At 51.9% G+C, this 16953-nt stretch overlaps 4 protein-coding genes across 4 annotated transcripts; 1 reads left to right on the top strand and 3 right to left on the bottom strand.

Moving 5' to 3' along the window:
- Nucleotides 1-2456: 2456 nt before the first annotated feature.
- Nucleotides 2457-3781, bottom strand: J4E92_006867 (uncharacterized protein; the record flags this gene model as incomplete). The annotated part of the gene is made up of 2 exons (XM_051498232.1): nucleotides 2457-3735; nucleotides 3777-3781. The coding sequence occupies 2 exons, from the start codon at nucleotides 3779-3781 to the stop codon at nucleotides 2457-2459; spliced, it is 1284 nt and encodes a 427-aa protein (XP_051351958.1).
- A 2181-nt stretch (nucleotides 3782-5962) lies between these two features.
- On the top strand, nucleotides 5963-7018 carry J4E92_006868 (uncharacterized protein; the record flags this gene model as incomplete). Its single annotated transcript, XM_051498233.1, has 1 exon — nucleotides 5963-7018. One exon carries the CDS (start codon nucleotides 5963-5965, stop codon nucleotides 7016-7018), a length of 1056 nt encoding a protein of 351 aa, XP_051351959.1.
- A 2295-nt stretch (nucleotides 7019-9313) lies between these two features.
- Nucleotides 9314-10353, bottom strand: J4E92_006869 (uncharacterized protein; the record flags this gene model as incomplete). The annotated part of the gene is made up of 2 exons (XM_051498234.1): nucleotides 9314-9575; nucleotides 9629-10353. The coding sequence occupies 2 exons, from the start codon at nucleotides 10351-10353 to the stop codon at nucleotides 9314-9316; spliced, it is 987 nt and encodes a 328-aa protein (XP_051351960.1).
- Nucleotides 10354-11092: 739 nt separating this feature from the next.
- J4E92_006870 (uncharacterized protein) lies at nucleotides 11093-13050 on the bottom strand (the record flags this gene model as incomplete). Its single annotated transcript, XM_051498235.1, has 5 exons — nucleotides 11093-11328; nucleotides 11380-11644; nucleotides 11693-12874; nucleotides 12926-12957; nucleotides 13026-13050. The coding sequence occupies 5 exons, from the start codon at nucleotides 13048-13050 to the stop codon at nucleotides 11093-11095; spliced, it is 1740 nt and encodes a 579-aa protein (XP_051351961.1).
- Between the last annotated feature and the right edge of the window lie 3903 nt (nucleotides 13051-16953).

Consider the following 16953-nt stretch of genomic DNA (forward strand, 5'->3'; position numbering starts at 1 on the left):
GGAGGACTTGAGTCTCGATGCATCAGCGGCGCTGGCAAAATAGCTGTGTTATTGTCTTCTTGATAGAATAAGGTGCAGACGATTTGACCGCGTCCAAAAGTGAGTCTCGTATCTACTGTTGAGTGTCGATGTCATGGTCAAGTGTCGCCAAGATAGGCGTCGCAGCGAACGCGAAACCGACGCGTCGGCGGAGCAGCCGGGTGGGGTCAAACTTGGTTTTTAGCGGCAACCGGAGCGACCTCGGGAGCTTGACCGCCGGGGCCCGCCTTCGTGCGATCCATCCCATCCTCTCCAGGCACATACGTCTCTACAACGACCCATACTTCGAAAGTCCCATCAATCACCATGGTCAAGGCGACGGACCGCGAACGGCCGACCACATGGAGCCTTGCCAGAGGCGGCGTTAGGCTGTCAGAATCCCTCCCGCTTTCGAAGGACACATCGACAAACAAGGGAGATTACATCAGTGCACTACCGGACGAGATACTACTGAGAATCCTGGAATACCTACCCGATATTGTGCACCCAACGAGTAAATTTACAGTGACAGACCTCGAAGGCGACGCAATCCGGCCCCGACGGCCGATTCTCGACTACGCATCGGTAGCTCTGACATGCCGCTCTCTTAACCGCGCCGCCACAACCATGATGTATAGAAAATATGATCATTGCTACGATACCGAACCATCAACCCGATTCATCAGGAGTCTGATCACCAACCCTGCGTTAGGTGCGTTGGTAAAAGAGATGAAAGAGGTTGGCCAGGTATCTATCGGAGACGAGCACATGAGCTCTCGCATCCGCAGCTTTCAAGACATACAGATGATTTGCTCTAAGATGGAGAGTCTCGGCATATCTCAAGCAGAAGAATATGCTACACTTTTACGCAAAGGTGAAGACGCATACAGTGCTTTGGAGTCAGCCTTGATCCTGTGGCTCACGCCCAACATCGAGACCGTCGCCCTGAATTGTTGTCCAGGAGCAGCACGCGCCGAAGGAGAGAATCCGAGTTGGGTCCAGCGCCAGCCACAGGCGGCGTTATTACCTATTTTCTCCGCAAGCCTAGGGTTCCCTTATGGTCGTGTGCACCAGTTCACAAGGCTGAAAAGACTGAGTATCCGAATGCAAGGATTGCACATCAATTGGTTAGCGCCCATCCTTCGGCTAGACTCTCTACGGGAAGTGGTCCTGTCAGACCACGATTACCTTGAATCCAGTCTCAGCGACCCCCCTTTTACCTGGGGATGTCCCCCGAAGAGGTCCAGGGTCGAAAAAATACGACTGGAAAACTTCGAGTGTGATCTTGAATTGTTGGAAAATCTTCTTGGCTCATGCAAGGCACTTACATCCTTCTCTTGGGGGTCGTCAACACATGCCACAGGCAATACTCAGTGGCAGTGGTCTCAGGCTAAGGCCTTGTTGGAGACGCTACAACCCGGACTTCAAGCTCTGGAGTTGTGCGAACGCCGTGAATACAGCGATACGAGGTTGGGTACACTCCAAAAGTTTGCCAGTCTGCGGTATCTTGCTGTACCGTTTGAACTCTTGATTAGTATGCAATACCCGTCATTGATCTGTAACTTGCTAACCCACGCAAGGTCCTCTCGACAAGCCGGAAGAGCGAAGTCTCGACAAGCTTCTGCCAATGGGTCTGGAAACACTCGTACTCAGCAAGGGCTGGGACTCTTGCGGCGGGCGAGGCGTGTTTGACTTGCGGTATGAACGACCTCAATGCGATCCACATGTCCAAAGACTACTTGATGCATGTCAGAGTGGCAGCATTCGTCTTCAGAAATTTGGCATCATAATGTATGTGCTGGGCGAGAATCATGACGTCTCAGAGACGGAGATTGACGCACACTTCAACTTCCACGAATATGCCATCCAGTGCAGACAATGCGGGATTCACTTTGACTTTGTCATCAAAGTTCGCACTCATGGAGATAGTAAGGCCAACCCCACAACTGGCATGTCTCGTTCCGCGTACTGACTATACGTGTACAGTTCTACCAGCTTTTATTGAAGCATGGCCTACAGCGAATGAAGAGATTGCGAATGAGTACATGCAGCACCTCTATTGTCCAGATGGCTGGGTATCGAATAGCTGGCAATCGTGTGGCCACCAACTACAGGGTATCCCAAAACCCGCTTTCTTCGATACATACGACGACGCGTATGATCTTGATCGCAGGACTGCTGTCCTCAAGGAGCGCGATGATGACTGAATGTAAGTATACCAATCTGAATGCCTGTATATGGGGTGGAAGCGATGGCATAGCGACCTCGTTGCAGAGAAGGAAGCCTCTTTATCTTTGCTGCCGAGTCAACACCTAGTACAATCGCAGCGCGTTACTATTAAACCACGTAATTGGAGTTTTTCTAACCGGCTACCACCGTATCGGCGAATAATTTGACCCTACGTCACGATAGCTCCTTACTGCTCATCCACACCCAGCCTACGCTGATGAGTGTAAGCTCTCGAACTCCTCAACAATCTCCTCCGCAAGAAAGATATCTGCACCATTCGTGAAACCAGTAACCAGAAAGCGCCACAACCGGCGCGCGAGAATCAGCGCTGGGGAGTAAGCCTCCTTCAGAAAGCTGTCGCCCACAACACCCTCGAAAGCACGCTTAGCCTCCAACAAATCCGCCCCCTCCGGTTCGACCAACGCACCGCCTTCCTCGCCTCTTTCGCCAACATTGCCACTCCATAGGAAGAATGGGGCGCGCGTGCTCATCAAAGCCGGCGCAAATAGCGCAGAATCCCAGCCTACAATTCCAGTGATCGCTATTTCTGACTCCGAAGTGACAGAGGCGAGAAGATTGCGTGCATGGAAGTCGCCATGGTAGAAGTAGAACGGTGAAGAATCCTGGATGAGGCCGGACTCATGTAATGTCTCAATCACTTTGACGATCCTAACCCAGACTTCTTTGCCACCAGGTTGTTTCGCAGCAGTCGCATGTGCACGCTGGCGAGCACAGAGATCGAGCAAGAAGTCTTTCGTGCTTTGCGGCTCTGAAATTGCGACATTAAAGCCTACTTGGTGGTTGATGTTTCGGAAACGGGGAACGGGTATCGGCTCTGTGCTGACGAAATCGTGCTTAAGGTCCCGGGTCGTGTTGCGGATGCCGATGGGACCAGGGCACTTGTTCCTTATCTTCCTTACATTTAGCAGCATGGTGGAGATGGCTCGCACGGCACTGAGTCGCTGGGCTTGGTTCAACGTTGGCCAGAGGACGTTCAGGCGTTGGCCAGGCAGCCGCTTTTGGAGCATGTATGATCGACCTAGCGCGTTATCTGCGGTCGGATCGAAGGTGACAATCTTGGGGACTGGATGTTCGAGCTTCAGGCCTAGATACGCTAGCATCACAGCTTGATGGTGCATGTGTTGATCAGGATGGTGTGGTATGCGGAGAACAAGACGCTTTCGCTTATTTTGACGTGTCGGCCGACCTGTAAGACATGGCTGAAGTAGCTCAAGAATTCTCTGAGTAGTGTACCATGGCGCCTTGGGTGGGATCTTGCAAAGCGTGACGCTGAGGAAGCGATTGTTTTCTCCGTCTTGCATGCGTTCGATCTTTACGTCTCGGGCGCAGTAACCAGGAAAAAGATCGAGGATGAGCTGTGAAGCTTTGTGCTTAAGAGTTTCGAAAGGCTCATCTTTAGGTCCGCGTTTGACTTCTGGTGGTAGCGGGACATCTTTACGCGCGTCTTCTCCAATGTCTTCATCATCGCTAATGACAGAGACCGCATCAGCTTCAGTCTGGTCGCCTACGGCATGCTCATCGGTCAAGGGTTCGACAGGCGCCATGTTCTCCACGTGATGGGGTCGTGTCGATAGTCAATTCGTCCAATTCCGACTCGCGCACCGCGAATATTGACGGGGAGAGATGGTGTTGTCAGATTTTGAGTAAGGCTCCAACGGGCATACATTGTCAATGAAATAAGTGTTGGTTTCTTTGTTCTGGCGTCCATGATGTGAAACCTAAACTCTCTGTTTGTCGCACATGCAAAGACTATACAGTCACCTAGACACAGTGAAGAAGGCGGTCTTGTTGATGTCTCGTAGCCGTGGCCGTTGTCTCAATCATCTGAAGACATGGGCTCAACTGCTCACAATGCTGCCCGCTGCACTTCGTCCATACTGACCCCATAATGCTCGTTTCCGCGTGGACTCCAAACGTCACACGTTCGCATTCGGGACTGTAGAAGGGCATCGTGGTTTCCCTGGAATTGTCGATAGTTTGGGCTATGACGACTGCCAAGACGCTAGACGTCATTTCCGCTTCGGCCCATGTCTCCCGAGATCTCAACACCAACAATCTTCACGATGCAACAGCTGCAATTCAACATAGCCATTGTTCTTCATCGCTACATTATCAGCAGCTTGTTAACTTTGTTGATATTCTTATATTGGTATCCAGAATTCACCGCCATGCTTCACATACCCGCGGACGCAGCGCCTGGAAGTGCTACGCTAAAACGCCTCGTGGTGCAGTCGTGGCGCTGCCCAACTCACGCCTTCAAGGATTCCATCAAGCTACATATGACTTGTCATTGAGCGACTGTGAAAGGTTCTTGCACGGTCACTCTAACCGCAGGCGTGACTTCAGCGCAATTTTGGGCTTGCTTACCGGTAAGCAAAATACACAGTACCTAAGATCCTTGTCATCTGCGCGAAGCAACTCACAATCAACTTCTACACACATACTCTGGCTAGCTAATCTTCTATGTCTCTAAAAAAGCTTACAGTGTCTATGAGGACAAGTGCGCTCAAGGCCCTGGATGAGGCGTTATATGGCTCCGAACATGGTTTCGGAGAACGAACACTACCCCTGGAGATGAGGTCTCGCACTTCCGGATTCTCCATCAAGCTGCCAATTATCTGTCGATACGAAGACAACAAACCAACACTCTTACTCGACAAAGTGACGAAACATGTATGGGATCTCCTTTGCGGTCATGTCGAAGAGGAGCGCATCATCAAGATCAAACTCGATAATGGCGCCGAAACCTATGACGCAAGGCTTTCGATACCAGGACGCGAACCGCTTGAACGTAAAAGGGCCGAAGTGAATCTTCAGTGGCAAGAGTACGAAGAAGCGAAGCATGCGCTGAAAAAAGGTCTTGAGTGGATAAAGGAGAAACTTGCATGGTGAGAAGGAACCTCTCCGCTAATAAAACTGCAGTGTCTTTCCTTGAGATCTGCGATTACTTCAATTGGTCCCTGATATGCTAACTTGTCATGATGCAACTTCCGGTCACACGATCTTGTGCATGACAACCCCGGCCCTTTCTGAGAGATAAAAAAACCGGTAGTGTCAGGCCAAGTGCATGAGACAATGGCATGAGGTGGGTTGTATGTTGAAGAAAGCGCGCGTGTTCAGCCTGGCGGTCAACGCAAAGGGAGATCTCTGAGATGTTGACATAACAACACCACCAGGTCTAGAAGCACAGAAAGATTCGAACCGATTCTAAATCCCGACACGTCAACGGGAGCTAGATTAGCGCTGCGCGAAACGCCTTCCTCCTTGAGCTTTCCACGTGTCGCGGCAGATCGATGATACACGTTACGGGACTGGCTCCAGATTGACGTCTTCACCGCGAGCCTCGTCCGAGAGTTTTGCAGTCTTGTCGCCTCAGACCCATACCCTTATCGGACCGGTGAGGGCGGGTTTAACGGATATGGTGCGCACGCACCGCTTGAGGCTCAAAAACGTCGTCAAAGTGGGTCCGATGCCGTCGGCGTAGATCGGCGAAAGAGCAAAACACTAGGATAACGAAACGGCAACCTCATACCGTCTCTTGATGTATTACAAATGCTGGAAAACTTCTAGAAAATGTGTATAGGTATAAGACTGACGAGAAGTAGTAGTAGGTTCTGCATCTCATCAAACAATCCTAACCTCACTCACAACTACTTATCACTCTCCCTCGATTCAGTAACGTCACCAAACAATCATGTCTTCCTCACCAGACTTCAAGGGATGGGTCGCCCACGACCCCTCCGCCGCCGATGGCAACATGCAATGGGGTGACTACACCCCCAAGAAGTTCGAGTCTACCGACATCGAGATGGAGATCAGCCACTGCGGTGTCTGCGGCTCCGACATCCACACTCTCCGCTCCGGCTGGGGCCCCTCAGACTACCCCCTCGTCGTCGGTCACGAGATCATCGGAAAGGTCACCCGTGTAGGAGACGATGTCAAGGACCTCAAGGTCGGTGACCGCGTTGGTGTTGGTGCTCAGAGCGACTGCTGCGAGGGATGCAGGCCCTGCAAGACCAAGCAGGAGAGCAACTGCAACAGCTTCGTCATGACCTACAACGCCAAGTACAGCACTGGTGACAAGGCCATGGGTGGTTACGCAAAGAACTGGCGTGGACCTGCCGCTTTCGCCATCCCCATCCCCGATGGTCTTCCTTCAGAGTTCGCCGCCCCCCTCATGTGCGGTGGTGTAACTGTCTACAACCCTCTCGTCTCATACGGTGCCGGCCCAGGAAAGCGCGTCGGTGTCGTCGGTATTGGTGGTCTCGGTCACTTCGCCCTCCTCTTCGCGAAGGCTCTCGGATGCGACGAGGTCGTTGCCATCTCCCGTTCCTCCAGCAAGAAGGCCGATGCTCTCGAGCTCGGTGCTGACAAGTTCATCGCTACCGGCGAGGACCCCGACTGGATGAACAAGAACGCCGCCGGCCTCGACATCATCATCTCCACCATCTCCGGTGGTTTCCCTCTCGACCAGTACCTCAACCTCCTCGACGTCAACGGTACTTTCGTTCAGCTCGGCGCTCCCGACGACCCATTGCCCTCTTTCTCCCCCATGGGCCTCATCTTCAAGAACTTGAAGATCGCTGGTAGCTTGATCGGTACCAGGCAGCACATCCGCGACATGTTGGAGTTGGCCAAGAAGACCAACCTCAAGGCTTGGGTTCAGGTCAGGCCTATGTCCGAGGCCAACGATGTCATCGTTGACTTTGAGAAGGGCCTTCCCAGGTACCGTTACGTGCTCAAGAACTAGGAGTTTATGATTAGATGAGACGATACCCTTTAGTTGTAGTTTGTGTAGTATAGACGAATTGAGCCTTACCTTCTCACCAACTATGCCATAGTCGCAAGAACCAGTGATACAAACTGCACGTAATGGGCCTTCATTGTTCATATCTGCTGTGAGACAGTCGCTAACAAACACTGCGCAACTATAAGAGCGACACATCATTTGCGAAGCTCATTACCCTGCCACAGAAACCGCTTACTATAACGGATATCCAATTTGCTTACCTGTCATGCTTTCGATCTTCTGTTGCTCAGATATCCAGGGATATAGGAACCGTTATCTGTCCCACGAATCCAAGTTCGAGATCTTCATGGACTGGGCAAATTACCCCAAAGCAAGCGACACTGGTACTGGGCCGCTAGCGACCAACGTTACATTCGCAGTTCAAGTTGTCAAACAAACTAAGTACGGCCCACTGGATAGCAAGAGATATTTTGTTACTGGTTCTGATATCACATTCGCTGAGGTGACTGAGCAATGGCTCATTGATGCAGACTTCGAGAAGGTGAACACGTGAGTGGAGCGAAGACAATGAATTGACGCTATTTGTGAATAACAGCATTTTAGGTATAAGAACTTCAGGTGTGCGGCTCACAACAAGTTCTTCGAAGTCAATGTCTACCAGAAGAACCCAGTGAATGCGCACACCTGGCGCACCAACATCGCGAGACCTGCGGCTCAGATAGATTTGTGAGGACAAGCAACCGGCAGTGAGATGAATTTAGGCTGGCGCGCGATACAAGCGTTCTTCAGGACATTAAGTCATTGAGTGTATGTAGGAGTAGTTGAAGCTCCATGCTATAGCTTTGTTCCGAGTATTTGACGTCTTCCGGGATATTACACACAATCATCACCTGCGTTAAACGTCGCGAGGCTACAACGTTTCCCACTCTGGATTCTGCATCCGCAACCAATCAAGATGATCCCTTGTCCACTCTTCTGCCCACTCTAGACGTTCCACGTAACCCATTTCTGGTACTAGAAACTCATAGTCTCGCTCCCGGCACTTGCACGAATCGCTGAAGTAGTCCTCGCACAGCCTCTGATCCAGGTAACAGTCCTCTGTCTCGTGAACTTCGATTACGTATCGGATGCAGATGGTCTCTAGATGCTCACACGTCTCTACGAGGTATACGATGGCCTGGATGAGAGCTTCTGTAGACTTTGGCGCAACGCCACGAAGACCACGGCGCTTACGTGAACTCCAAGTCACGGAGCCTTGGAGGTAAGGTTGTATCCGGAAGGAGACAAGGAAGCGACAGTGATCTGCGATGTATCGTACGGAATGCGCTTGGCGAACTAGTATAGAGCGGGGTGATACTTTGGCCATGCGATGAGGGTTGTCAATGGAATATGTATGACCGCATTTCTCGGTGAGAGTGATCTTGGTCAGATTGGCAAATTGCTCATCCCGGAGGTGCATGCGATAGAAGCCCCTGAAAGGTCAGACTCGAATACTAGTGATTTAGGCAATGTGGTAAGCTTACCTCGGTCGATCATTGCCGTAGTTCCCTCCTCCGTGTGGGTCACTGAAATGAACAGCCTTGCTGCTGACTTGGAAACCAAACACTACGTCGATGCTCTGGAAAATCGTATCCCAAAGTTCGCGTCGAATGCCTGTAGAGACGAATAGAAGTCCAGACCGCCAACTGAATAGCTGCAGAGCTTTAGTGACGTACGAGTTGCTCTCGTGTGATTTACCTCTTCCACGCAATCCCACCTTTTTTGTATTGGTGAATGAGTAGTCGCATACTTAATATCATAAAAACCCTCTGGGAACAAATCCCACCTTGGGAAGAGGATATATTGTAGAGTCGGGCGTACACACATTCCACCTTGCTTCGTGGCAATAGGCTCCCATACTTTGCCGCCGATGGGGAAGCCGAGCCATCCATAAATCTCTTGACGAATTTCCAACGGAAGTTGCTCGAACAACGACAACGGTGGACGAATATATGCGCGGCCGATACCCTGTGTGCGTCTAGACGGTACGGCCATGTCTTCGACAGCATCGAGATATCTTTGAATCGGCACGACGGGGTAGTCAGTATTCATACCGGTGGCCATGGCTATAGACCTGAGCTCTCAGTTGAGCGTGTGTGTGCGTAGAACTGGTGAATGTCGGGACTTTGCAAGGGGTTAACTCAAAAACACAGGCGAAAATACCCAACCAAGAGTTTCTGTGCCAGTCGAAGTGAGCTTTGTGCGTCACTGACTGCAGCTCATGTAGTTCAAAAGCAGATTCATTGTATCACCGCCCTAAAAGCTCTCTGTAATCCCAGCCTTAATACCCTCCAACTTCGCCGTCAGCTCTTTCCAAACCCTCTCTTGATCCCTCTTCCCCTCCTCACTCCGCACGTACGGGCTCGGTTCAGTAATCTCACAATCACTGAGATAATTCCCATGCGTCTCAACACCCGATATACCAGCGTGCGTGAGAGTCCTCGATCCGACTTCCGTTTTCCGCGCAAGCAGTAAGCGTGCAATCGCAAGGGCGATTCCATTTTCGCGACCGAATTCGCTTTCAAAAGATTAGCTTGAGACAGGCAGTGAAGAGGAATGCAGTAGACTTACGAGTGGCAGAAGCCAGGGTTAACAAGGTTGACGGTGACTGGGATTTGCGATTCGGGGTATCGCTCGCAGAATGCGCGGACAAAGAGTACCTCGAGTAGCTTGCTAACTTGATACCGGTTGTTTAGGCTAACATCCTTCCCATTAACGACCTTCTCGTTCAGTCTCTCGAAGAGCTTGCCCTCGGGTGCTTTCCTCTCGTCGAAAGTCGCCCATTCGTGCACCTCAGAGCTCACAATGGTAAGCGTGGGTCTCATGTTGAACTTGCTTGCCGTTTCTTTAAGCTTAGGCAACAACGCAAAAGCCAGCAGGAAGGTAGAAACGACGTTCACGGTGATGGTAGACTCGTCTTGTTCGAAGACTTCCCATGCGGCGCGGGTAACGCCGGCGTTGAGGACTGCGATGTCCACTCGTTCGAGCTCTTTGCTTGCTTTCTGGGCAAAATCGAGGACGGACTGGTAGGATGACATGTCGAGTTGCATGACTTTGACTACATTGCTGCGGCCTGTGGTTGATTCGATGTCCTTGCGCGCTGCCTCGCCTTTCTCGATGGAGCGCACGGCGAGAATGACCGTGGAGGCGTTGAGCTGGGTGAAGTGACGTGCGGCTTCCTTTCCAAGACCGACATTAGAACCAGTGACGACGACAGTCTTGCCAGTTAGGTCGCCGGTGGGCTTGGGTGGCGTAACAAACAGTTGGGAGTAGAAGAAACGCCTGATGCTCGCCATGATGGTTGTTGGGCTACGAGCCTGGGATGTATTGGTCTGAATAGGTGATGAAGCTTTTCGATGTTGAGGGCGGTCCTGCGCTTTTAACGTCGTGATATCACGGTGGGCTTGAAGGTCGCGCTTGACTAGGGCAAGCGCGCACCTTGACGGCACGCGGGGGTTCGCTTTCAATCTCTCCGTCCCGCACCGAGAGGGTATATTCTTGGGATATGATATCACCGAGTTCCAGACCTTCCTGCGTAGCATCCTTGAGACTCACGCCAAAACAAGCTACTGTGGAGTGCGACGAACCACATAGGACCGTGACGGACCAAACGATTCTCTGATCTTCAGTAGCGTCGGGCTTAGCGACGGCAGCTACGGCATTAAGGCGGAATTAGCTTCTATTCATCATCATCCCACGGGCGGTCCAACGTTGCCGTAGGCGGTTAAGGCCACCACCTTTTCATCGGTAAACAGTGTTCACATGGCAAATTCATCGAGTGCAATAACAATGCGGTGTGATATCTAGGCAAGCTACTTTGAGCGCACTCTGGCACTCTATCTAGCCTAGGTATTCAAGATACGATCACATACTCGTACCATCTCAGCGATGGGCATACTAACATCCCCTGGAACCAAATTAGTGTACAAATGCTGAGCTTCACTCTCTCTTTTTGGTACTCCTCAACGCGGCAATAATGGCGTGCAACTGCAACAACCCGAAGAAGTCGAACGCGCAACTCAAACAATCTCAAATCTACCAGGCATCAACGTCAAAGCCCTCCTCAGAGAACTCTGTCGCGACAACCGTTCTCCGGGAGAACTGACGACCGGCAAGCGCCTTGATAGCCTTCTGCGCGGACTCTGTATCCTTGTACTTGATGTAGATCTTGCCAACACCGAGGTTGACGCGGGCACCGGCGGGGCGGGGGATCTTGGTCTCGATGATGGGTCCGTACTTGCCGCACTCCTCTTCGATGTCTTCCTTGATTTCTGTGCGATGTTAGAAGTGTGCAATGTTTCCAGTGATGTTGCCGAGCTTACCTTCGTATTCATCATCGTTGAGCAGCTCGTCCGAGGTGACCATGTTCATCAGGCAGATGACACGGCTGTGCTCGTGGTTCTCAGCAGCGCTGGCTCCTGCCAACATTGAGATGGCGCCAACTCCACCGTCGAGACCAGTCGTCTGCTGAAGTCCAACAGTTGCGCGCGAAACCTTGAGGTTACCATCACCGAGTGGGATGTCGTTGAGACCTTCGATAACGGCGTCGATAACTCCGTTGTCAGCATACTCGCAGAATGCAATACCCTGGGCTGAGTTAGTTCAGTGGATTCGGTGGATTAGGAGGATGCCTACGCGGTGCTGGTCGGTGCCGGTGTCCTTGACCAAAGTGAAGGCCTTGAGCTTGCCCATGGTCTCGACGAGCTCTCGAATCTGCTCCTCCTCGATGTAGGTGGGGATGTTGACAATGCTCAGCTTGTTGGGGCTGTCCTTGACAACAGATGAAACCTCGTCGCCAGGCGGGTATGCGTTCTCGTCGGCGGTGGGAGTAATGTAGTCCTTGGGACGGCGGATAGACAAACCCGACCTATCAGGTGCGCCTCCGTCATCGCGCATGGAAATGCCGTTCATAGCGAGGGCGAGGGTCGCGTCTTCGGCTGCCTTGAACTCCAATGCAGCGTATTCCTTGCTGGTAGCAATGTGGGCTGATAGGCAGGGGTCGTTGCCAGAAACCACGTTGAGACCATTGAGCTGGTTGTTGAAGAACTCCATAATCTCTTGGGAAGTGCAGCCCTGGGGCAGGTTGTGTACATAGAGACGCTTCGACTGCTTCGCGCCAGATGTTGCAAGGGCGGCAGCGGTGGCGGTTCCTGCGGAGGGCGAAATGAAAGCGGCGAGTTTGGACGGGTCCATTGGCGCAGCGCGAGGAGCTCCCGGCAGCGGGAACATGCCCGACAGCTTGGCCTGCTCGGCGGTGATGTTCTCGTAGCCTGCAGGCTTGATGTCCCATTGCGTCATGCGACGCTCGCGCTTCTGGATGTTTGTGAAGGTAGTAAGGTCTGGTGTGGCCTCGCGCGGCTTGTTGAATGGCGGAGACTCCTCTTTTTGCGCACGCATCCTATCACGTCCGCCGCCAAAGCCTCCATCGCGTCCTCCCCGTCCGCCTCTGCGCTCTTCGCCTCCGAATCGGTCGCCGCCCCTTTCGTTGCGGTCTCCGCGTTCCCGTCGGTGGCCACGGTCGTCGTCACGGTCGCGGTCTCCTCCTCGAGGTCGGTCGCGTCGGGAGTAGGAATCGCCCCAGGCACCGCGCTCGGCACCACGTTCTGCTCCACGCTCGCCCCGGTCATCGCGACGCTCACGGCGGGCGTATGTGTCTTCGCGCTCGCGCTCACGGTAGTCGCGGCTGGAAGAGTACGTGTCGACCTCGTAGTCGCGGCGGGAGCCTCCGCCGTGGCGTGGGGAGCGAGAACGACGGCGGCGCCTGTCGCCACCACGGTCGCCCCGTTCGCCGCGATCGCGATGGTCATCTCTCGAGGACTGTTCAGTCAGCGTACGCTCGCTTTTGTCGCGACGAGTGTCGGCACTCACGTAGTTGCGCGATCCGCTGGATCGGCCACCGTCTGCTTTTGTTAGTCTTGATTCTGGGAGCTGTGCACTAGTCAGTACGTGTACTGATAGACTCGCTTACCTCTGGAATAGCTATCGCCGTTCATAGTGGGCGGTTGTGGCTGCTAGGAGCTCTTGCGCCGTCGTGTGTTCAGCCGCGTAAGATGCTGCTGCTGTCGGGAGTGAGATGGCGGGAGAAGCTGCAATTAGCAGATCTGATCAAGGAACAGTGGATGAATCAGCAACTCGCAACAGTCCCGGCTCTAGGACGCGATGCTTGTGCGGTGGTTGCGGTTGCCGTCGCGGAAAACGTGTGAGAGAAAGTCGGGGCCTGCCTTAGCGCGCCGTTCCCTTGGCGCCTTACCCCTGTCACCGAGGCCAGACCATGATGCATCATTCACTCCTGGCGCAGACCGCGACTATAACGACAATGGCTTTACGCGCTGCTGAGTGGCACAAGCTGCCTACAAGCCTCACTGAGCTATGCATCAACACGACTTTGCGATGTGGACAATCATTCAGGTATCTTTCTCTGCCTCAGTACTCGAGTCGCAACATCTCCTAACGTGCGACCAGATGGCGCAAGTCAGCTGATGACGTGTGGTCAATGGCTCTGCATGGCCGCATACTCTCCCTCCGTCAAGATGCCGACTATCTCCATTATCGCGCCACATACCCGCCTGTCACCACCGCTCTCCCTACGCCACCTCCTTCCAAAGCTCCCTCGGTCGCCCCCGAAGAAGACGATACCGCTGCTCTTATCAAGCACTACTTCAACCTCGCGCCCAATCTTGGCCAGCTGTACGAGCAATGGGCAGCCTCCGACGCCAACTTCAAGAAGCGCGCACCCAAGTTCACGGGTATCAGGATCCTGCGACAAGATGCTTGGGAGGCACTCATCGGGTTCATATGCAGTAGCAACAACAATATCAGTCGCATATCGGGCATGGTACACAATCTCTGCTTGCACTACGGACCACATATAGGCACCATCGACGACATACCCTACCACGACTTCCCCACACCCGATGCCCTCTCGGGCCCCGACGTCGAAGCGCATCTCATGAAGCTTGGGTTTGGATATCGCGCCAAGTACATCGCGAAGACTGCGCGAATGGTTTCCGAGGACAAAGGTTTAAAGTGGCTGGAAGACCTGAGCAATCCAGAGTGTCCACAGTTTGGCATAGAAGAGAAGCCCGCTGGAGAGATGCTTGAAGGTGGTCGAGAAGGATATCGCCAAGCACATGAGGAGCTTCTTGCCCTCCACGGTGTCGGTCCAAAGGTCGCAGACTGTGTGTGTCTCTTTGGGCTCGGCTGGTCCGAGTCTGTACCCGTCGACACCCATGTCTGGCAGATTGCGCAGAAAGACTACAGGTTCGGCAAGGGCAAGCACAGCAGCTTGACCGCTGCTACATACGCTGCCATTGGAAACCTCTTTCGGAAGCTGTGGGGTAAAGAAGCTGGATGGGCGCATTCCGTCTTGTTCACGGCGGACCTCAAGGCATTCTCAGATCGGGTTGTCGCCAAGGTTGAGGTCAAGGAGGAAGAGGTGACAGTAAAAAAGGAGGAAGAGGACGTTGTTCTCGAAGAGACAGTCAAGAAGGAGTTCGTCAAGCGGAAGCGTATAAAGAAGGAGCCTGAGGAAGAGCCGACTGTGACAGTGAAAAAAGAGGGAACTCGCAGGACCAAACGACAAAGAACTTAGGTCAGCCCTACAATCAACACGTTAACACCCTTACCCTCGTACAACTGGGCAGCTCATTGCTGTCCGTCACCGTAGTGTCACGTTCGATCATTGCACCGCTGCAACCAAAAAAAAGCTCTTTTTACCCTCACACGCAAAAAAGATCAAAAACATACAACAGCCAAGAAGGAGGCTGCCAAGCGGAAGCGTATAAAGAAGGAGCCCGACAAGGAGCAGCCAGTGGTCATGATGAAGCAAGAGGGCACACGTAGGAGCAAGCGACAAAGAGCTTAGACTAGCCCTTCAATCAAGACTTCAACATCCTCATCCTCGTATAGCTCATAGCTGCCAGTCACTAGTGTCGTGTTCCACGAGTCTACCGCCCTAGCAAATGTGATCATTGTATTTTAAGCTTTGCGGGGAAGCGTCCTTGTAGGGAAGCTTCTTGCGGGCTTGTCTATATCTGTCCAGGTATAACTACGTAGAATGCTCGTCTAGAGCCTTGCCGGAGTGAGTTCTGCGACAAAAAGGAATTGGTATTTTCGTCCACAGGCAGAAAAGATTAGGAGCGGATTGCAGAATTGCCGTTCTGACTATTTGCCGTTCTGGCCATTTGCCGTTCCGGCAGTCTGACGTTCTGGCAGTCTGATGTCCTGACAGTTTGACGATCTGGCAATCTGACGGTCTGGCAATCTGACGGTCTGGCAATCTGACGGTCTGGCAACCTGACGGTCTGGCAACCTGACGGTCTGGCAACCTGATGTTATGGCTATTTGTCGTTCTGACGATTTGACGTTCTAGCCATTTAACGTTCTGACGATTTGACGTTCTGGCAATTGTACTGAAAGGTTAGGAATACATATGAGGAAATGCCGTCCTGGCAATCTGACGTTCTGGCAATCTGACGTTTTGGCAGCGTGACTTTTCGGAAATCTGACGTTCTGACATTTCGACGTTCTGGCAAGTCTACAAAAAGCATGAGCAGCAGATTTGTGGATTCGCCGTTCTGGCAATCTGCTGTTCTGGTCATTCTACAGAAAGGATGAGAAGCAGATTCGTGGATTCGTTGGTCTGGCAATTTGCCGTCCTGGCAATTCCACGGAAAGACTAGGATGACATTTGTAGGAATGCCGCTCTAGCATTATGTTGTTCTGCCAATTCTACAGAAAGGTTAGGATTAGATTTGCAGGATTGCCGCTCTAGTATCTTACCGATCTAGCAGATCTACAGAAAGATCAGGATTACATTTGTAGAATTGCCGCACTAGCAATTTGCCGTTCTGGCAATTCTACAGAAAGGTAGGAATTAGAGTTGTATGATTGCCGCCCTAGTATCTTGCCGATCCCGCAATTCTATACAAAGGTAGGAAGCAGATTTGTGTAATTCCCGCCCTGACGATTTGGCGTTCTGGAGATTCTACCGAAAAGATAAGAAGCACATTACAGAACCACTAGTCTAGCAATTCGCTATTTTAGTTATTGTAGATAATAGATAGTAGGATAGATACTACATTGATGAAGTAACTACTAGACAAAGTCGAGAATCTAAGAAGCTGAGAACTTAGTTTTTAGATAATCTCTTGATTATAGAACTACTAGTTTAGTAGTTTGTAAACAGTATAAAAACTATATTTACAAAAGAACTAAGTTGTAGTTTATATAAATTAGAAATTGCTGTTGTTGGCATGTTACCCTCGCGCGAGATAACATGAAAACTCCATTTTTCCTTTCATTTCCGGCGACAGTTCACGTCCTCCAACTCTTGGGTAGGAGTATGTGAAGCCGTTGCCCATGGAAAAGCACGAAGCGGGTAAACTAGCCCCTGACTGTCAAAAACATAGTTGCTCAAACGGCTTACAGCGACTGCTGCACACGCTGATACAATCGAACACTGCATCTTGGCTGCTCACTCTTGTAGTTTGCCAGCCTCAAGCAGTGAGTGCTATCGAACATCGTGTGTAACGATTATAATAAGCCTCCTCTCATTGTTCTAATAAGCACGCTGTATAAACAGAATCGATGTTTAACATAGAGCTCATGTCAGGGACGCGTCTAGATAGCACAAACGTCGGTAGTATAATAGCCGTCAACTTTGCCGCAACGCTGCAACCTTCCGTTTGATGCGAAAGCCGCGACGATCTTACCTCTTCTTGAATCGCAAAAGCAACATCATTTCAAGCCTTGCTATAATAGGGCGTACCGTATCGCAAGGTTGCCGGATAACTGGAAGTAGAGGTGTGAGAGGCACGGGTACCTGAAGGCGCCAGTAGTGCCGCGCTAACCGTGCCCGCTCTTGGCGCGCTCCCAGGCGGCATCAGAGTGGGCGA

The sequence above is a fragment of the Alternaria infectoria genome (assembly GCF_024043175.1).
Source record: "Alternaria infectoria strain BMP 0036 chromosome Unknown scaffold_10, whole genome shotgun sequence".
In the NCBI taxonomy this organism is placed as follows: domain Eukaryota; kingdom Fungi; phylum Ascomycota; class Dothideomycetes; order Pleosporales; family Pleosporaceae; genus Alternaria; species Alternaria infectoria.